General features: G+C 36.1%; 1 protein-coding gene across 3 annotated transcripts in view; it reads right to left on the bottom strand.

The window, feature by feature from the left end:
- LOC105199941 (protein madd-4) overlaps positions 1 to 16559 on the bottom strand; it is a 191494-nt gene continuing 174935 nt past the window's right edge. The window contains exons 10-24 of one of the 3 annotated variants that reach the window (XM_011167274.3): positions 12195 to 12336; positions 11362 to 11455; positions 8812 to 9206; positions 8119 to 8248; positions 7337 to 7547; positions 6459 to 6778; positions 6238 to 6365; positions 5980 to 6147; positions 5417 to 5577; positions 5127 to 5216; positions 3857 to 4976; positions 3694 to 3776; positions 2889 to 3275; positions 2659 to 2812; positions 1 to 2516 (exon numbers count right to left, since the gene is read on the bottom strand). In XM_011167274.3, coding sequence (XP_011165576.3) covers positions 2407 to 2516; positions 2659 to 2812; positions 2889 to 3275; positions 3694 to 3776; positions 3857 to 4976; positions 5127 to 5216; positions 5417 to 5577; positions 5980 to 6147; positions 6238 to 6365; positions 6459 to 6778; positions 7337 to 7547; positions 8119 to 8248; positions 8812 to 9206; positions 11362 to 11455; positions 12195 to 12336 — 3693 coding nt within the window. In that variant the 3' untranslated portion in view covers positions 1 to 2406. The remainder of the gene's footprint in view (positions 2517 to 2658; positions 2813 to 2888; positions 3276 to 3693; positions 3777 to 3856; positions 4977 to 5126; positions 5217 to 5416; positions 5578 to 5979; positions 6148 to 6237; positions 6366 to 6458; positions 6779 to 7336; positions 7548 to 8118; positions 8249 to 8811; positions 9207 to 11361; positions 11456 to 12194; positions 12337 to 16559) is intronic. The other 2 variants (XM_039451630.1, XM_039451631.1) reach the window with 2 other exon arrangements.

Raw genomic sequence — 16559 nt, 5'->3', positions numbered from 1 at the left:
TGCAGTGATATATTCTCTTGTTTTATTCGCATTTAGGCAGTTACATATGTACATAGATATCATGAACAGTAATGCTTACGTACAGTACTAAGTGTGGAGCCATTTTACATACCTACATCATGATATATACAAAAATCGTATGTGTCAGAACTCGTTTTCCTTTCAAGAATTGTGTTATCATGTTAATTAATTGGAAAATAATTTGTTTCTTGATACCGCATTGATCAATAACATGCCAGGGTCATATCATTACAAAGTAAGTATCGATTAAATACTTACTGAAATGTGTGACACAGTATACATGACGCGCCAATGGCAGTTACATATTATCGCGTTGCTAGCTCTGTAATCATATATAGGATGTATTGAAAGCTGCGAATATCTTTCCTCAATTAAGGAATGAACCTAAGGAAAGTCTCTGCTTTCGATGCGTCCAGTATATTCATTGTATATTTTTTAGTCTTTCTCATACCAACATATAAAGTATATGCGTGCACCTCAGTAATTTATGATAGCTCGTAATATACCTTTTTATCTTTCGTCTTTAATAGTATTCTAATTTATATCTTACTTTTTCATTTACGTCAGCTCGTTTTTGGCAAACCGCTTAGCTGTGTCGAGGCAAATTCGTTGATAGCGAAAATCTGTTCACAATCTTATCAAATCATATAATTCACATAGGCGCCGCGTTGTAGATGTGAAATGTGTGAATGCATTCACACATTTGTATAATAATCTGCCGTCTGTATATACTGACTATACAATAATCGTAGGAGAGTTAAAGATATTCTTATATATATATATATATATATATATATATATATATATATACACACATACATACATACATACACACCTTAATAGATTTTTAAAAATATTTCCATTGGTGTGCATGTCTCCTATGAATTTCGGCAGCGCCTATGATTATAATTAAATGTTTAATATTAATCAAGAGGGCCAAATCCTCATTTCACGTACAATCAACATCTGCGTGAGGGATTCGCTCTTACTGAAAACACTGAATTCTAGTAGATGAGTTCTACGAGTGAATACGCGAAAAATGAATATATTCATAACTACTAGTAATATCTAGGTAGTGTAAGAAGTGATTAGAGGCACATAAGTAAAGTCGGGCCCTTCAACCAACAACGAAATGGTCATGTTCACGAATTTTCGCCAGAGATTATTAACAAAATATTATATTACAATACTTATGTATTTTTTTTATTGCTTATTGGATATCTATTGGCTTAAGATCGCCCGACAGGACTCTTATAGGCGCGCAATAATTCATTGATAACTTATATTCTTAAATAACTTTATATTTTACATTTGTAATAACTTATCAGAATCTATAAACATAAAGGAGAGAGGGAGAGATAACATCAATAAATATACGTTCATACAAAACGAAGATAATTTCATCCTGTTTACAACGGAATGTCAAATGATTCTTTGGAATGTAACAAATCTCTTTTTACATTAATGCCCAAGAATAGTGATATCGAAGAGCATTTCAGTCTTAAAAGGATGACTTTCTTTTGCTTCAAAAATAGACAAAGACTGCTGTATTTACCACGTGACGGGAAATAGATATAAAAAAAATAAGCGTTAAGAAAAAAAGTTTTCTAATGTGCTTTGCGACAACGTATGTTTCTCAACTTTCCAGACTTAGCGTTTTTTTTTTTAAATTAAAATTTGAATATCATTCTGTTTAAAGCCATTTTCCGTGCGACTTAAAGCACCAACATTGACAACATTTAATAACGTGTCGATTTCAACGGCATGTCGCAATAACGATTTCTTCCCAGGACGTAGTAATAAATTTCTACTTTCCTTTCATCAAACTCTATAACAATATAACGCTCTTAACTTTTTTGGACGAAATGCCGAATTTCCACATTTTCCTTCCTCTTTCCTTTTGAACTACAGGCAATATGAGCGTGCGCAATTTACAAGAATCGCGCCAAACTACGCGTGACATACGTTAGAAAATTATAGTTTAAGTAATTAGAAATTGTTAAGATTGGCGGGTTTTTCTTTATTACACGAGGAATCGCTTGAGGCGAGGAGGTATAAACCGGCTCTCGCGAAGATACGACGAGGAAACTATTACAGCGAAGTGATTTTGGTCAACTCCTTTCTTGGATAATTTTTTTTTTATCTATAAATCGGACATCGTACAATACTGTGCAATTTTATTCCACAGTGAGCACGCGTCTTCCGCGTGCGTTATGTAATTTACTAACAACAGGCATCCCGGGTGCGTTTATATATGTCACGAAGTAATTGTTCGACTAATCACGATTTACACGATTTACTCTGTCTCACGCGCACTCTTCATTATCGCTCATTTTGTTTAATCCTCACAACGAGTCACTCAATGAGTCAATCAATATCTTGAATCTAGCGACAAGATGCGCAGCACTGTTTCTTGTACAGCGGCACCTTACATATGTTCATTGTTTTCACTCTGCTGCACAGTTGCGAATGGTCCTTGCAATCTTCTGCAAATGCTATAATAAAAGTATTATTGTTAATCATAAGGCTCTATTCTACATGAGAGAATTAATAATGAAACATATTAATAATTATGATGTTTCAGTTTGCATATAAAGACTTAAAATCAAGTACGATCTTTCTCTCGCAAAAACTTACCAGTAGACAGAGGACAAGGCGGACCCCTGCATGTTTTCATAACAGGAGGTCGTGGTATATCTCTACAAGCGTTTCCCGCTGGCTTCTTCGTGCCAAACCAGACGCATTGTAAAATCCTATATTTGATACCATCTTCCTCGCAAGACGCGGTGCACTGCGTATTAAAAATGTGTTACTTTAGCGTAAATACTATCATTGCCACGTAAAATTTCTAATCGGCTCATTCATACCTCCGTCCATTCGCCGACCCTCCAGACGCCTTTGCAGGCGTCGTTGTAGCATTCCTGTCTTTGCAGAGGTTTCGTGGCCTCGTCGCACTTGCTTGTGTCCAGTAGCGTGATATTCTCGCGACCATCCTCCACGTCGTTTACCAAACGACAGCTAATGTCCCGCTTCTGCATCGCTGTCTTCCAATTGAAGCATCTTGACGTTTCGCACGGAGTCCATTCCGTGGCGTGCCACTGAGGACACTTGCCCGTTCCGCAGGGTCTCACCTTCTGTGGTACCGGATATCCAGCGTCCTCGCATAGTGTCTGACCGATGACCGTCCTCGGCGTAACGCGCGTAGAATTGCCATCCATTTTCGTTGATCGTACTGTACACTGTGCACCTCGCATCTATGGCAACGAATAATTCACAATATAATTATTTTGAAATATATTTTATTAAGAATATATATTTCGATATGAGATTGAATGAAAAAGAGAGAGAATATTTTGTCTTTTAAATATCTTTATTAAAATGTGTCGCGATCTCTTTAATTTGTTTTTCATATAAATTCATACTGATAAAATTTATAACATTTTAAATGACAGCAAATAGATCATGTAAATGAATGAATCAAGATGAAGTGAATGAATGAATACAATTATATATCATCAAGCATACGTTCAAGTCTTCTAAAGTTTCTTCAAACATTTCTTAGACAATTGCTTAACAATGATAATAATTATAAAATATTCTTTTTGTCGAATTAACTTGAAAAAAATTGAAAATTTTCTAAATTCAAGCTAATCACAGAAATAATGGTCTTACCTGGAATCCACTTCCTCCGCATGTTTGAGAACACTTCGACCAATCGGTCGTAACCCACTCGAACACCAGAACATTATCCGCAGCTGCATTATAAGTCCTTTGTTTAATTATTGAACCGCTCAAACATTATCAAGACAATGTAAATTATCGAATACAGTCTTACCTAAGACAGAGAGTGATTCTGCAGCGGGATCCTTTGTCGTTTCGTCCTCTCCCGTTACAGTGGAGGTCATAACGTTCATGGGCTTATCTCCATCGGTTGAACGTTGCCCCTCTCTAAACACCTCTTTTAGATTAACTGAGAAGGCCTTTTCTATGGAGCCAGTGTGATCCTCTCGATTTCGAGATAAGTTTCTTACGTTCTCGTCAGGATTCTCCCCAACAGCGCTCGACCTCCGATCATCTATCAACGTCGAGTCTTCCCTCGCTCTATTTTCCAGGTCTCTAGTAGTCGGAAATCGCGCGATTGTATAATCCGCCGTGTGATTTTCCACATACGGCACGATTTTCCGCTTATCCAATTCCTCCTCGAACGCATCGCTGTACTCGATTGTCCTGTTCGCGTGGCTCAAACTACGATGATCCGATTCTGGTATCCTTAATCGATCTTCAAGACTTTTAGACATCATTGTCGTGGCGACGGTCGATGGATCTTCAGTTCTCAAGTTCCCATAAACGCCATGATTGATGGACTTATCACTATCGTCGGTAAAACTGCCTGCCTCCTCGAGTATTTCCTTTTTTGTGTTCGTGTCTTCAACATAATACACGTCCATTCCATCGTTTTGTGAAGACGTGATAGATTCCGTCGTGACTCTGCTTTGGACGTGACTTTTGCGCGTGGTACTCCACTGATCTCGATGCTCGTTTCTCGACTCTTGCCATTGTCGTTTCACATTTTTTAACGACTCCTCGATATAATCGATATCAGCCTTCGTGGTAAGCTTGGTATCAACTTTCTTCATTATGTTTGACTTGATGCCGCCGCCGCCGCCGCCGCCACCGCCGTGCTGTAGCCCGAATACAGATTCGTCTAGTTCGTACGGATCAACATCGATAAATATCCGTTCCTCATCTGGGCCGAAAGTCTCATCCGGGATGATTGTGTTACGATATAGATTGTCAAAGCTATTCTCTATACTTTGATACATGAAGTCGGTTTCCCTGTTAGACATTTTATGCTTCGTCGTCGCGGCCTTTTTATGTCCATCCTCGACAAATGACGTGGAGGCAGTTTTACGATTATCACTCGTAGTTATTTCGCTGTGAAACGGCCAATAGGCCTGTCATAAAGCGCGTTAATAATAGTAACATTTAGATTTTATAACATGTAACACTATGTTGAATAAATTGTTGAAAATTGAACTACGCTACAGGCAGACAGGCGCGCGTTATGTAACTTCGTCAAGTTTATTCACAAATTAATGTCTTACCTTCAAATTCGATATCAAGTAGCTCAAGTGCGGTACAAGAGTAGAAGCACTTGATGGAGCGGGTGATTCCACGGATTCGTGATATCCCGGCTGATTGATAGTCAGAAATATGGAATAACCGACACCGAGGAAAGTTAGTCCAGGAGTGCAAAGCGAAATACAAGAACCATCACCAGAGAATTAGTTTGACGAAATTCATGCACATACCATTTGTTAAGCAATGTCAAGATATACGCAACGAATTATTGTAGCGAGAGACAATCTTGACAATAAAACGCTTTTTCGCGTACCTGGTTGAGAGAAGTAACAGTATGCTCTTTGTGCATCATCGTGGCGTCTGACGGAGTAGGACTGGTCTTTTGTTTCTTTTGATGTGGTTTTCTCGTTGGTTTGCTTGGAAACGCACGTTCATGGCTGAAGTCCTCGCTATCAAAACGGTTTCCGTAGGCTGCTACAAAAAAGAATCAAAGTTGCGTGTGAAGCTAAAAATCATTAATAACATTTATTATTTGTATAATCTAGCCTTTGTAATTTTAGAATTAAAAAAATCAAATAAATTTAATTAAAATAAAATTTTGTAATTAGAAATTTAAAATCTGTTAAATATCTATTAGATTTTATTAGAAATCTATCAGAATTTTTAATTCTAAAATTACAATTCTATTTTTAAATATTAGATGTTATTGATAATTTTGTTAATAAGAAACTTCATGCATATAGTTTTCGAGACTTTTTATTTGTCAAATAATATTTTGAGGTAGAAAAAATTTATTTATAGTTTTTTATCATAATAATTATTTACAAACGAGACTGCGCGAGAAGTAACTTCTTTTTTAATAAAAAAAACGCTTACCTGCATGATCAGTGTATGGACTTTCGCCAGAATTCGCCGGTGCAGAGTCGAGATTCGCGTTTCGTTGTAGATGAACGGAATTGCCGAGTCGTAAATATTCTTCGCTACTTATCTGCTCTTTGGAACGAAATTTCACTATCAACTGTGTCTCTGCGTGCGAATTTCCCGCTAAAAAAAATTATCAACACATTTTTCATAGCAACATGTCGAAATACGGATAAAGTATGGAGCGTGTGGCAGGCGAGACAGATCGCTTACCAATACAAGCGTAGACTCCTGCGTCCGAGGAAACTATATCGATTATCTTCAAAGCTCCTTTCCTGCTGATCTTATATTTTCTTGATTTCCGTATTTCCTTCTTATCTTTTGTCCATAAGATCTGCGCTCTGATAATAATTGAACAATATTGATTCGAATAATTATCTTCTCCGATTATTTGCAGTTGTACAAAAAAAAAAACATTTTGCGTCTGTACTTACTTGTCAAACTTCCGAACGGGACAGCGAATTTTGATGGAAGGTGTTCCTTGAAAAATCTTGGCAATTCCGCCAATTTTCAAGTCCACCTTCGCATTGATATCCGTTTGATTGTACGTAGAGTTTAAGCTGGTGATGATCGGCGGCACGTTAGGGCTCTGGGAATCTGAGTCGTGACAAGCTCTGGTGTTACAGGGTTTCTCGCTAGCTGGCTTTTGAGCTGGGCATTCGCGTTCCTCGCGACTCTGCTTGCGGCCTTGCGCCATTATCTGTTCGCAAACCACGTCTCGCTTCTTCACACCGCCGCCGCATGTTCGCGAGCACTAGAATTATTAAGTTATTTAGTTCAGACCTTCGGGGAAATTCAAGGAATATTAGAATATGCTTTCTAAAATATAATAGATATATAAATCAAGTTATTTAGGAAACTATTGCTACTATAGTTTAAATTCTGGAATTTTATAAGCGGACAGCTTTAATATATATTCAAGCAGAACAACGAGTCACGATAACGTCAAAATGAATCGATCATGATTAGTCGACTTTTAATAATCATTTTAGAGCCATTTTGATGTCGTGATAACTTTTTGTTCCGCTTGTGAACAATATTAATAAAAAAGAAATGTAAAAGTTAATAAAAATAATATCTGAATCTTTCAATAATACATGCTCATGTATAATATCTCAGGAACGACAATTCAGTTTTATGAGATTATTTTTTTTTTCTATAAAAATATATAAGAAATTTTGGGCTCTTTGCTTTAAATAGATTTTTCTGTTATTTGTACCGAATGAGGAAAATGATTTACATCACACTGCCCTCATTTGCAATTTGTGTATAACAAAGAGCGAGATTGTTGATGCCTTATACAAACGTGTACCTTTCCCCATTCCCCCGTGCTCCATTTGACAGGACAATCCAGTACATTGCAGTATCGTCTGTCGGCGGGTGGTGGTTGCGGACACATGTAATTTGGAACGGGCACTGCTTTGCCGGTGCCGTGTGTCACCTCGTGGATACAGGTAACGTCACGTGTCTGTATACCAATACCGCAAGGGCTCATGCAATTGGAGAATTCGCTATAATTCCACCTGCGGGCGCACACGATGACGCATTTATCAAGAAAGATCGCACAGAGACTCGCGTCGTAACATTAATTAAAACCTTTCTCAATTGCTTGCATATGCAATCACAAAATTCTATCAGAATCATGTGCAACACGATATGATAAACGGATTATTCAAGTATTTTCTAAGCATGATTAGAAATATAATTTTTCTAAATATAATTATAAACACAAAGCTTAGAAAAAAACAAGAATTAAAGGCTAAGCCAATAGTTTCATCTGTTCAAATAAAACGATCAATTTTTTTCCAAAATCTGTGTTTATAACTATAACGTATTATTGCACACATTTACATTGTATTTTGTTTAATTTAACGAGAAAAATGTTTATTACGAGAGAATATTAAAATCGACATGTTTGATCTCATAATTACAAATCGTCATATTTGACGATATATTTGTTTTAATGACATCACTGTTACCAAGATACTATGGCAGTCCCAGAATACTTAGCGATTAAGCAAATCGCACATTATGTAACGTGAAATCCTTCTAAATTTAGGCATTAAACTAATCGATATCAGAGAGTCGCTTTACCTCGGAGGACATGGATGGTCGTTACAGACTCTTATCCTCGCTTCCGGCTTCGTTTCCGCGGAGCATAAAAGCGGCATCACCGTTTTCCCGGTGTCGTCTCGCACACAGTTTATAATAAGATCTTGAACACCTAGGCAAAGAGTTAGTACGTGTATAATCGACGTACGCGATTTGTCATATAAACGATAGATAATCCGCCTGGAGCGTACGCTTTGCTCCTTTGTATCGGACCAATCGACAGAATAATCTTAATACGATTATATCTAAGCACTGCTAATTGCACAATGACATCGGCATGATTTTGTCAGGCTAATTAAGGGCTACAACGAACTAAATTCATTTCTCTAATCCTATTCAATAAACGATTAATATCGGCTTTGCACAGGCTGCTTGTAACGCTCTCGTTTACATATTATGGAGAAAATTGAAAAAAATAAATAACAAGAAGTTATTAAAGCGACAGAATACTTCCAGAATTAATTCTATGATTTCTCAAAATATTTATTCATTAGCGTAAAGTCAAGTATCAAAGGTGAATTTCACTGGCAGCAATTCATCATTTAAAATTCATATGTGACGGATTGGAAACCTGAAACCCCGGACCGCCCATGTAGTAAAGCCCAGCCTCTTATCCGTGCGTCCTTATATTATCAAAAGCAATCTTGGCTGTACAATGGTCTTCCGATCCGTTACCTCCTAAGCAAGTCGCGCTGCAGGGGGTGTAGCCAGTTTCCTTCCACGAGTACGTAGTTTGAACGTCGCTACCCGGGGCGACCTTGATGCCGCTGTCGTAGCCGCTTCCGCCGGAACTACCGGACGATGATCTACTGTACGAATCCGTCAGGCTTGGCTCGGCGTATCCGCTATCGCCGACCGTGTCGATTCTGTAGGACAGGCTGTTTTCCAGCAGACCGCACGGCTCCATCGTGCACTTTTCCGTTTCGACCGGCTTCGGACCAGAACACTGGCTGTCCGGTAGCTTGGCGATGGTTTTGCTGAACTCGAGGAATATTTTACAGCGCACCTCCCTATGCCTGACTCCCTCGCCGCAAGTAACGCTGCAGGGGGACCATTCCTCGGCGATAAACCTAAAAATCCAAGTCCCACGATTAACATATCCTGAATTCGCGTAAGATAATAGGGTGGGCGAAGGCGAGTTCTTTCTCTCGACCAGAAACTCTGGTAACTGGGATTTGGGGTCACGGAAGAAAAATGCGATGGACGCCTAAGATTTGATCATACATTTTCAGTATGCGCACTAGAGAGAAATTTAAAATGTATAAGCTTTTTTTATAGATATACAATTGTAAAAAAAGCCTAAGTTCTTTTTATTAAAAACATATTTTCTGTCTCCATGTTCAGTGAACGCTGAATGATCCAAAGTTAATATAAATTTTGTATTATTTATAAATATACAATATACATATATTTTATCAAATTTAATATGTATATTCATACTAAAGCAATGAAATGAAGAGATATGATAGACATTCATACATTAGTCTTATAATTAATTGATAAATATTTGATGACATTCAATAAGATTAAATAAAATATTTAGATATATGTTAATATTTTTTTCGTTGAGAAAAACTATAATAACAAAGAAATTTTTTTAACATTATCCAGATGAATGTGGAGATTTAATTAATAAAGTTTATTAATTAAATCTATTTCTATTTAATTAAATCTATTCTTATTATTTCAACGTTTTTATTTATTTGAAAAGTACTTCCAATCGTCAACAAAATTAAATAAATATTATTTAATTATACAATAATATTAGTTGTTGTTTTTGCAGATAATATGCAAATATTGTAATTAATTTCAAGATAATTTTTCACGTTAATTAATAATTTGTTAGACACAAATTCAATCAAATGTTTCATTAATGCTAGAAAATGGATTTTAATATCTCTCGTTGACAATGTTATTTCGCGTGAGAATCATAAGATTAAATTTTCCCTACTATTATAAGTCATAAAACAATTTAAAACACATTTCACAACAAAGTGAAACAAAAACTGTTTGAAATGCGGTAAAGTTTCAATAAATAAATATATTAAATTTAATATTGAATATCAAGTAAATTTTTAATTTAAATTTGTTTTTTTTTATCAATTAAATTAAATACTCGATATTGAATATAATTATGATTTTGTTCTTTAAATGAGGATTGCGACTATCATGACTATGTGTAAGTAAGCGCAATTTTATTTTTGTTCTCATTTATCCTCGTAAATACAAAATAAATCTGTGGCAGATGAAATCGTTGTGATAACGGAAGGGTAGAATAACGCGTTATGAACGTTAAAGATACGGGAAAATTGTCAGGTAATACCACACAGAGAGAAAGTTATAAACGCTGACTGAAGGGAATCTAGGTCTAACATCTTATGGAATTTCGCTACGATGGTAATGGCTGTTCTAAAGCCGCTGCCATTGTTCTCGAATTGCGATCGATGTTACATATCCCGCGAGGATTGTAGCGAAACGGAAAGTTTATACGAGCCGAGAACTTGATGAATTAATCGTTTGGTGGCCGCCTCGCGGACTACCTAAATTGGATTTTAAATTAGATCAAACAAGATATAGTTATTTGTTTCTTTACATTTTCCACAGATTACACGGCAAAATAAAATACAAGTGTATTATCTATCTGTATCCATCAAGATAAATTCGTGAAATGCCAATACTATTTTGGACGTTCATAAATAAGGAATTACATTATACCGACATATGATCGATTTTATTATTGGTTAATGCTATGATTAAAACATTTAGTGCTAAAGTTATCAGAGAATCTGGGAAGAAAGTACAATAATTTTGTAGCATACACATCAAACTTATTTTAGAGAATTTACCTCAAATTTGAGATAGAATTTCATCGATAATTGAATACTTCAAATTGCAATTATATAATTATAAATAAAAGAGAAAGCTGCTATATTTATTATGTGTATATTACGTTCTAATTTAGCTATAGTTAATATCTACATTGACATTAACTACATTAATCTAATTATATATTACTTTCTTTCCATTTATTTTTGTATATATGATTGAGTTATCATTACATTAAATTATTAAGCTACATCAGATTTTTATTGTATACACTGCAATTATTTAAAATGAGATTTACAAGATCTGTAACGTCGATTGTAAAATATATCGGCGCGAGTTAAAGACACTAATAGACATAGGCAGTATATGTATTACAAGATACATGAGAGCGGTACTTACGTCGATTCAGAAGGTATCGGTTGGTCCATCAATTTCTCTGACACTGGAGATAGTGGATACGGTTGCACCAGGGGTTGTGTCATACCGTCTCCATCTAAATAACATTTCATATGCCATCTCATTTTCTATATTTTTGCATATTCCCTTTGCACAAGATGCAGCCTCCGTGTTTCAATAATTTCTCAAGTTTGGCCGGGACTTTATTTCTCAAGTTTCTTTCGCGCAATGAAGCGCGTCGAATCTTACATAGGAGACTTACTTTCCATAACACGAAAAGCTCTAGAATTTTGCAAATTTTGCAGAGCATGTAAATCTAATCTTTTAACTGTTTCATCTTTCCAAAACGATTCTAAATAATTTTTTTTAATTAGATTTTTTATTTATTTGCTAATATATCTATATTTAAAAAGAGATATTATAATAATACATATATGCAAAATGTCGAGGCTTTTTAAAAATGCAATTTAAAAAACTGTTGTCAATAAAAAAAATATTTTTATAACTATTATGATGTTGAAAAATTTTTTAGAAATTAGTATTCCATTCCGCGGAAACTCAAATGAAAATTGAAACTCTGAATTTGTTTATTTTGAAGTATAAAAAACAAAATAATCAAAAATGATATATCCCTTTCAAAAATCACGTATAATAAATAAAAATGTTTGTTAGCTTGGTTACGCGATCTAACAAAGTAGCTTAAATTTCAGAATTGCCTGTAATTTCATGTAATCCGTTTAGGAAACATTGCGTATATGAATTTTGAGATCGTCACTTGAAGCACGTTCAATTGTCGTTCGATTCAATATGAGTTAACTTGGAGATAATGCAATTACATGTGGGACATGCGACGTTCGTCTTGCATTCCTGCTCGGTATGAGGGCGTTCCGCGGGGTCGCAGTCCCTGGAGATGGCACCAACACCGTCTCTGCATTCGATCGTCCTCGTCCGTATTCCGGTGCCACAGGTCACGGAGCACTGCATAAATAAAAAGTTAAAATGCACACTTCGCGTAGAATTGTAATAAGATGCAATGTGGGCCGATAAAAAGCGAGGAATAATGCACGTGGCTTATGAAAACTGTAGTAGTGAAATTCACACTTGAAGGGACAAGTTACATATTAAACAATCACGTCTATTTGACTGGGCTGATAGAAATAATTTATAATATAATAATATTATATTATTATGTAATAATATAAAATATGTATTATAATTGTAATTTAAAAAAATGAGTTATGTGTGAAAACAATATAAACATGAAACATTTTTGTCTGTTGCTGCATTAAAACTCATTCTTCATCAATATTTTTTTCTGATTTAATAAAAGATACGAAATAAGAAATTTTTATAATTTGTAAATTCCTGTAAGTTGGGGTTTCCTGCGATTTGGTGAAAAAATAAGGTACTAAAAGTCCGTTTGACAAGGATAAATCAGAGGGAGAAATTCGAGACTGCGCTTTACTCCGAAAGTGAGGAAAGATGCAATCGAAACTATCCGCGGTGTATTAACGACGGGCAATTTCGCACGAAACACCACATTCCAGGGCGGGCTAATGTCGAGGCGCGGCCCAATTTAAAATTCCGGATTGCCATTTTCGGTTCTCATTTCAGCAAAGTCGAAAAGTCTCGTTCGAAGCATGTTTCGTCCTCGAAGTTTCTTGATCGCAATGAGAGCTGCAAAGAAAGGCAGGAAAGGAATAAGAAGAAAGTAACGAGAGAGACGGATCGAAGAAAAGGAACCTAGAAAGAAGGAAAGACAGAGAAAGAGAAAGACGAAGATGAGAAAGACAATGAAGAAGGAGCTCGAACGTGAGAGCTATCGTTCAGGAAGGTGAAAAGGTGACACGAAAGGAAAAACGGAAACCTACTCGACTTAGGTGCCGTACTCTTCCCCTCTTATCCCGTTCCTCATTCTAGGCTCTTTACCCTTCTTCATCCTTCATCTCCCTCCGTCTGTCTTTGCTTTTCACGGTCGGAGCCATATAACTTGGAAAGAGTCTCGATAGCGAGGGGGAGTGCTTTAAGGAGCCTTGTGCTTTCAGTTCAATATTTGCATGGCTCCCGGGTGCTCACAAAAGAGAGAAATCTATCAATTCCTGTCTTCTAGTGGCGCTTCCCCGCCCTCCGCAGCTTCGGATGAAATCATTACCGTGCCACGCTGACGGGCATGGAACCTTTATGTATCGCTACCAGAAAGAGCGCCACCATTCCGGGATGCTGTTCGGTTCTCGACGGAGTGGACGGAGACGGACTGTATTGTGTATCGATCACAAATGAAGTGCCGTAAATCATGGACCGCGCACACTTTTGCGTGCACATGACTGGGAAAATTTGCTCACTTTACCTGCTATTCTGCACTCATTGCTCTGTGTGCGAATGAACTTAATGGGATAGCGAGTCGTTGTTCGCGCGAGACAAACAACATTATTCGAAAGATAGAGATATATGATGCCGCGATACGTTTATATCAATTATACAAATATACTCATTGGAGTACGCATTGATTCTAAGTATTCTTAAAAAAAAAAAAAAACATTGGCCAAGATCTCATAGTTTCAAATAAACAGAGTCGATATCTTAGATTTATTAAAAATGCAAATATATATTTTTGTGTTAAAGGTTTTTTATTATAGATAAATTTTATTATTGTATGATAAAATTTACCTATAGTAGATACCTATATATGTATAAATTGCAAATATAAATTTGTAGATATAAATCTTGTAAAATATATGTTGCATATTCTAACGAAACAATATCATAATTAATTTGAGTAAGATTTGAAGATTTATCATTGTACTTTCTGGAATATTTGAAAATTTATTCTGCGTAAACAGAGCGAAGAGAAAAAAAAAGAAGAACCAATTTGGAGAGATCTCATACATGAAACAATTTAATATTAGTATAATACACGATCAGTAAAATATTGTGTCTTGCAGGATACCGCAATAAATACACATCTAGTGCAACGGGCCGCATTTAGCGACCTCATGAATAAAGCATGACGTCTACATTCCGCAGGGAAGTTGCGGAGATTTTTCCTTTCACGTATCTGCCAAGAAACTTTAGTTCGCTCAAGAGACGGGAAACGTTCACGAAAACTTGTACGAACGCCATTCTTTACTGTTATCTTCCAGGACGTTCATCGTCATGTCCTTATTTATGCAACAAGATTGCATTCTCGAAGATCATGAGAGGCTATTTTGCCCACAGCAAGAATTCGCAATACTATATGTAACTGGACGCGAATAGTTTACAATTCGTGGAGATCTTCTAACACAGAGATATTTGTCTTCATAAATAAATATTTTTCTTCTTTCTGACTTTTCATACTCCTACATTTGCGCTCTTTTATACTTTTTCTATATTTTCTAACAGTTAAAAATACTATCGATATATCAGCAACATATAAAATTACGCACTAATTTAACGCAGACAACGTGAGCGGTTTTGGAAAAATTCCGCCCTCATATAATGTGAACTGTAAACGATCTGGAAAACAACAAAGACATTTTGGGAAAGACCTCGATTCTCGAACTGAATCTTTTCGTGCAAAGCACCGCGATTCAAGGACCGAAAGGTGCACTCAACCATCTACGGTTGGACGAATTCCAAGTAGATAAGTACCGCGCGTTGTCAGACGTGTAAAGACGCGCGACACTTTTTATTGTGGAATAAATTTGAATAACATTCTATGAAAGTGAAAAAAAAAACGTTTGATAGCAATTCAAAAAGTATCTTCACAGGGGAAGTTTGTTTTAGATACCAAAGCGCCCGCATCCGTCGTGAGATCGTTCGGTTTTTAATCCGTGATTCACGTTTGTTACAAAACGTGGCACAAAGCAAACGTATGTAGTTTTCAATGTTAGCTTTCACGTTCTAATTTTCGACGAGATTTTCTTTCAATTTGAGAATCGCGTTCGTTGCTATTGGTTATTTCACGGAGCAAACTTTGAGGCAATCAGAGCGACTCTTGGGAGGAACTAACGGCGCGACGATTCGTACAATGAAAATTCTGGAAAGCTTCCAGGCAATGTATCGATTTTCAAGGAACGGGGAGGAAGTAAGTGTCTACCTCGACAAGAAACTGGATCAGAAAGAGGAAGAAAGAGAGAGAGAGAAAGAGCGATCTGTCGATCGTTATGCCAGAAAGTATGTCGGAAAACTTGCATAGACATCACCGACCCGTTCAAATACGTATCGCATACACGTATACGCTGCGTACAATACGTGCCCGTTTAAATTGCATGCGTTCGTACGCAGGCTGCGACGAAACATTGCTACACGAAACATATATGTGCATTCCGGTTACCGCCGCATAAATTTATCCGAGCTTCCGATATTTTATGTAAACGTTTTATGATGACTCTGGCACATCTGCTCTCCATTGCTCTTTTCTTATGTTCTACTTCGAACGTATTTCATAATCTGACCGACCGGCTGCATTCCGCGGTTGATAGACATGAAATATTATCTTTTCAATTAAAACAATGTTAATTCTGATTTTCAGGTCAAAGCAAGGAAAATATATTCCGCTCGTTCGCGGAAACAGACCGTAATAAGATAGATCGAGTTTCGGATAAATAGTTCTAGTTGCTAATCTCTCTAATTTAATCCTAAATCAAATTGATTCTCTTTTACTTTTATATAATAAGAACATTTGTTTTCATGTTTTTTATACTTATAAGAAACGTTTGGCAACCCGCATATTCAAACAATTTTGATACGTTGTTCACAAATAGAGGAGTTTTTCCGTAACACAAAAATATTTTTTGTTCGTGCCCGTTTTCAGTTTTAGAGGGTGAAACCCTTTTGAAATAAATCAGTTTTTTTCCTTCCAAGCGAATATCGTCGAAACTATAAGAGATAGAAAAAATGTTCTGAATAAAAGTTGAATGGCTCGAAGAGTACTTTATAACAATAATTTAAAAAAAAATTTTTGTTTGATTTATAATAATAAACAATAATTAAAAAAAAATTGTTTAAATTATTGTTATAAAGTACTCTTCGAGCCATTCAACTTTTATTAAGAACATTTTTTTCTATCTCTTATAGTTTCGACGATATTCGCTTGGAAAGAAAAAAAACCGATTTTTTTCAAAAGGGTGTTTCACCCCCTAAAACTAAAAACGGACACAAAGAAAAAATATTTTTGTATTACGGAAGAATACAATTCTTCTATTTGTACACAAAGTTTC

The sequence above is a fragment of the Solenopsis invicta genome, chromosome 7 (assembly GCF_016802725.1).
Source record: "Solenopsis invicta isolate M01_SB chromosome 7, UNIL_Sinv_3.0, whole genome shotgun sequence".
NCBI lineage: Eukaryota > Metazoa > Arthropoda > Insecta > Hymenoptera > Formicidae > Solenopsis > Solenopsis invicta.
The sequence above is the reverse complement of the archived record's forward strand: the minus strand, read 5'-3'. Positions and strand labels throughout refer to the sequence as shown.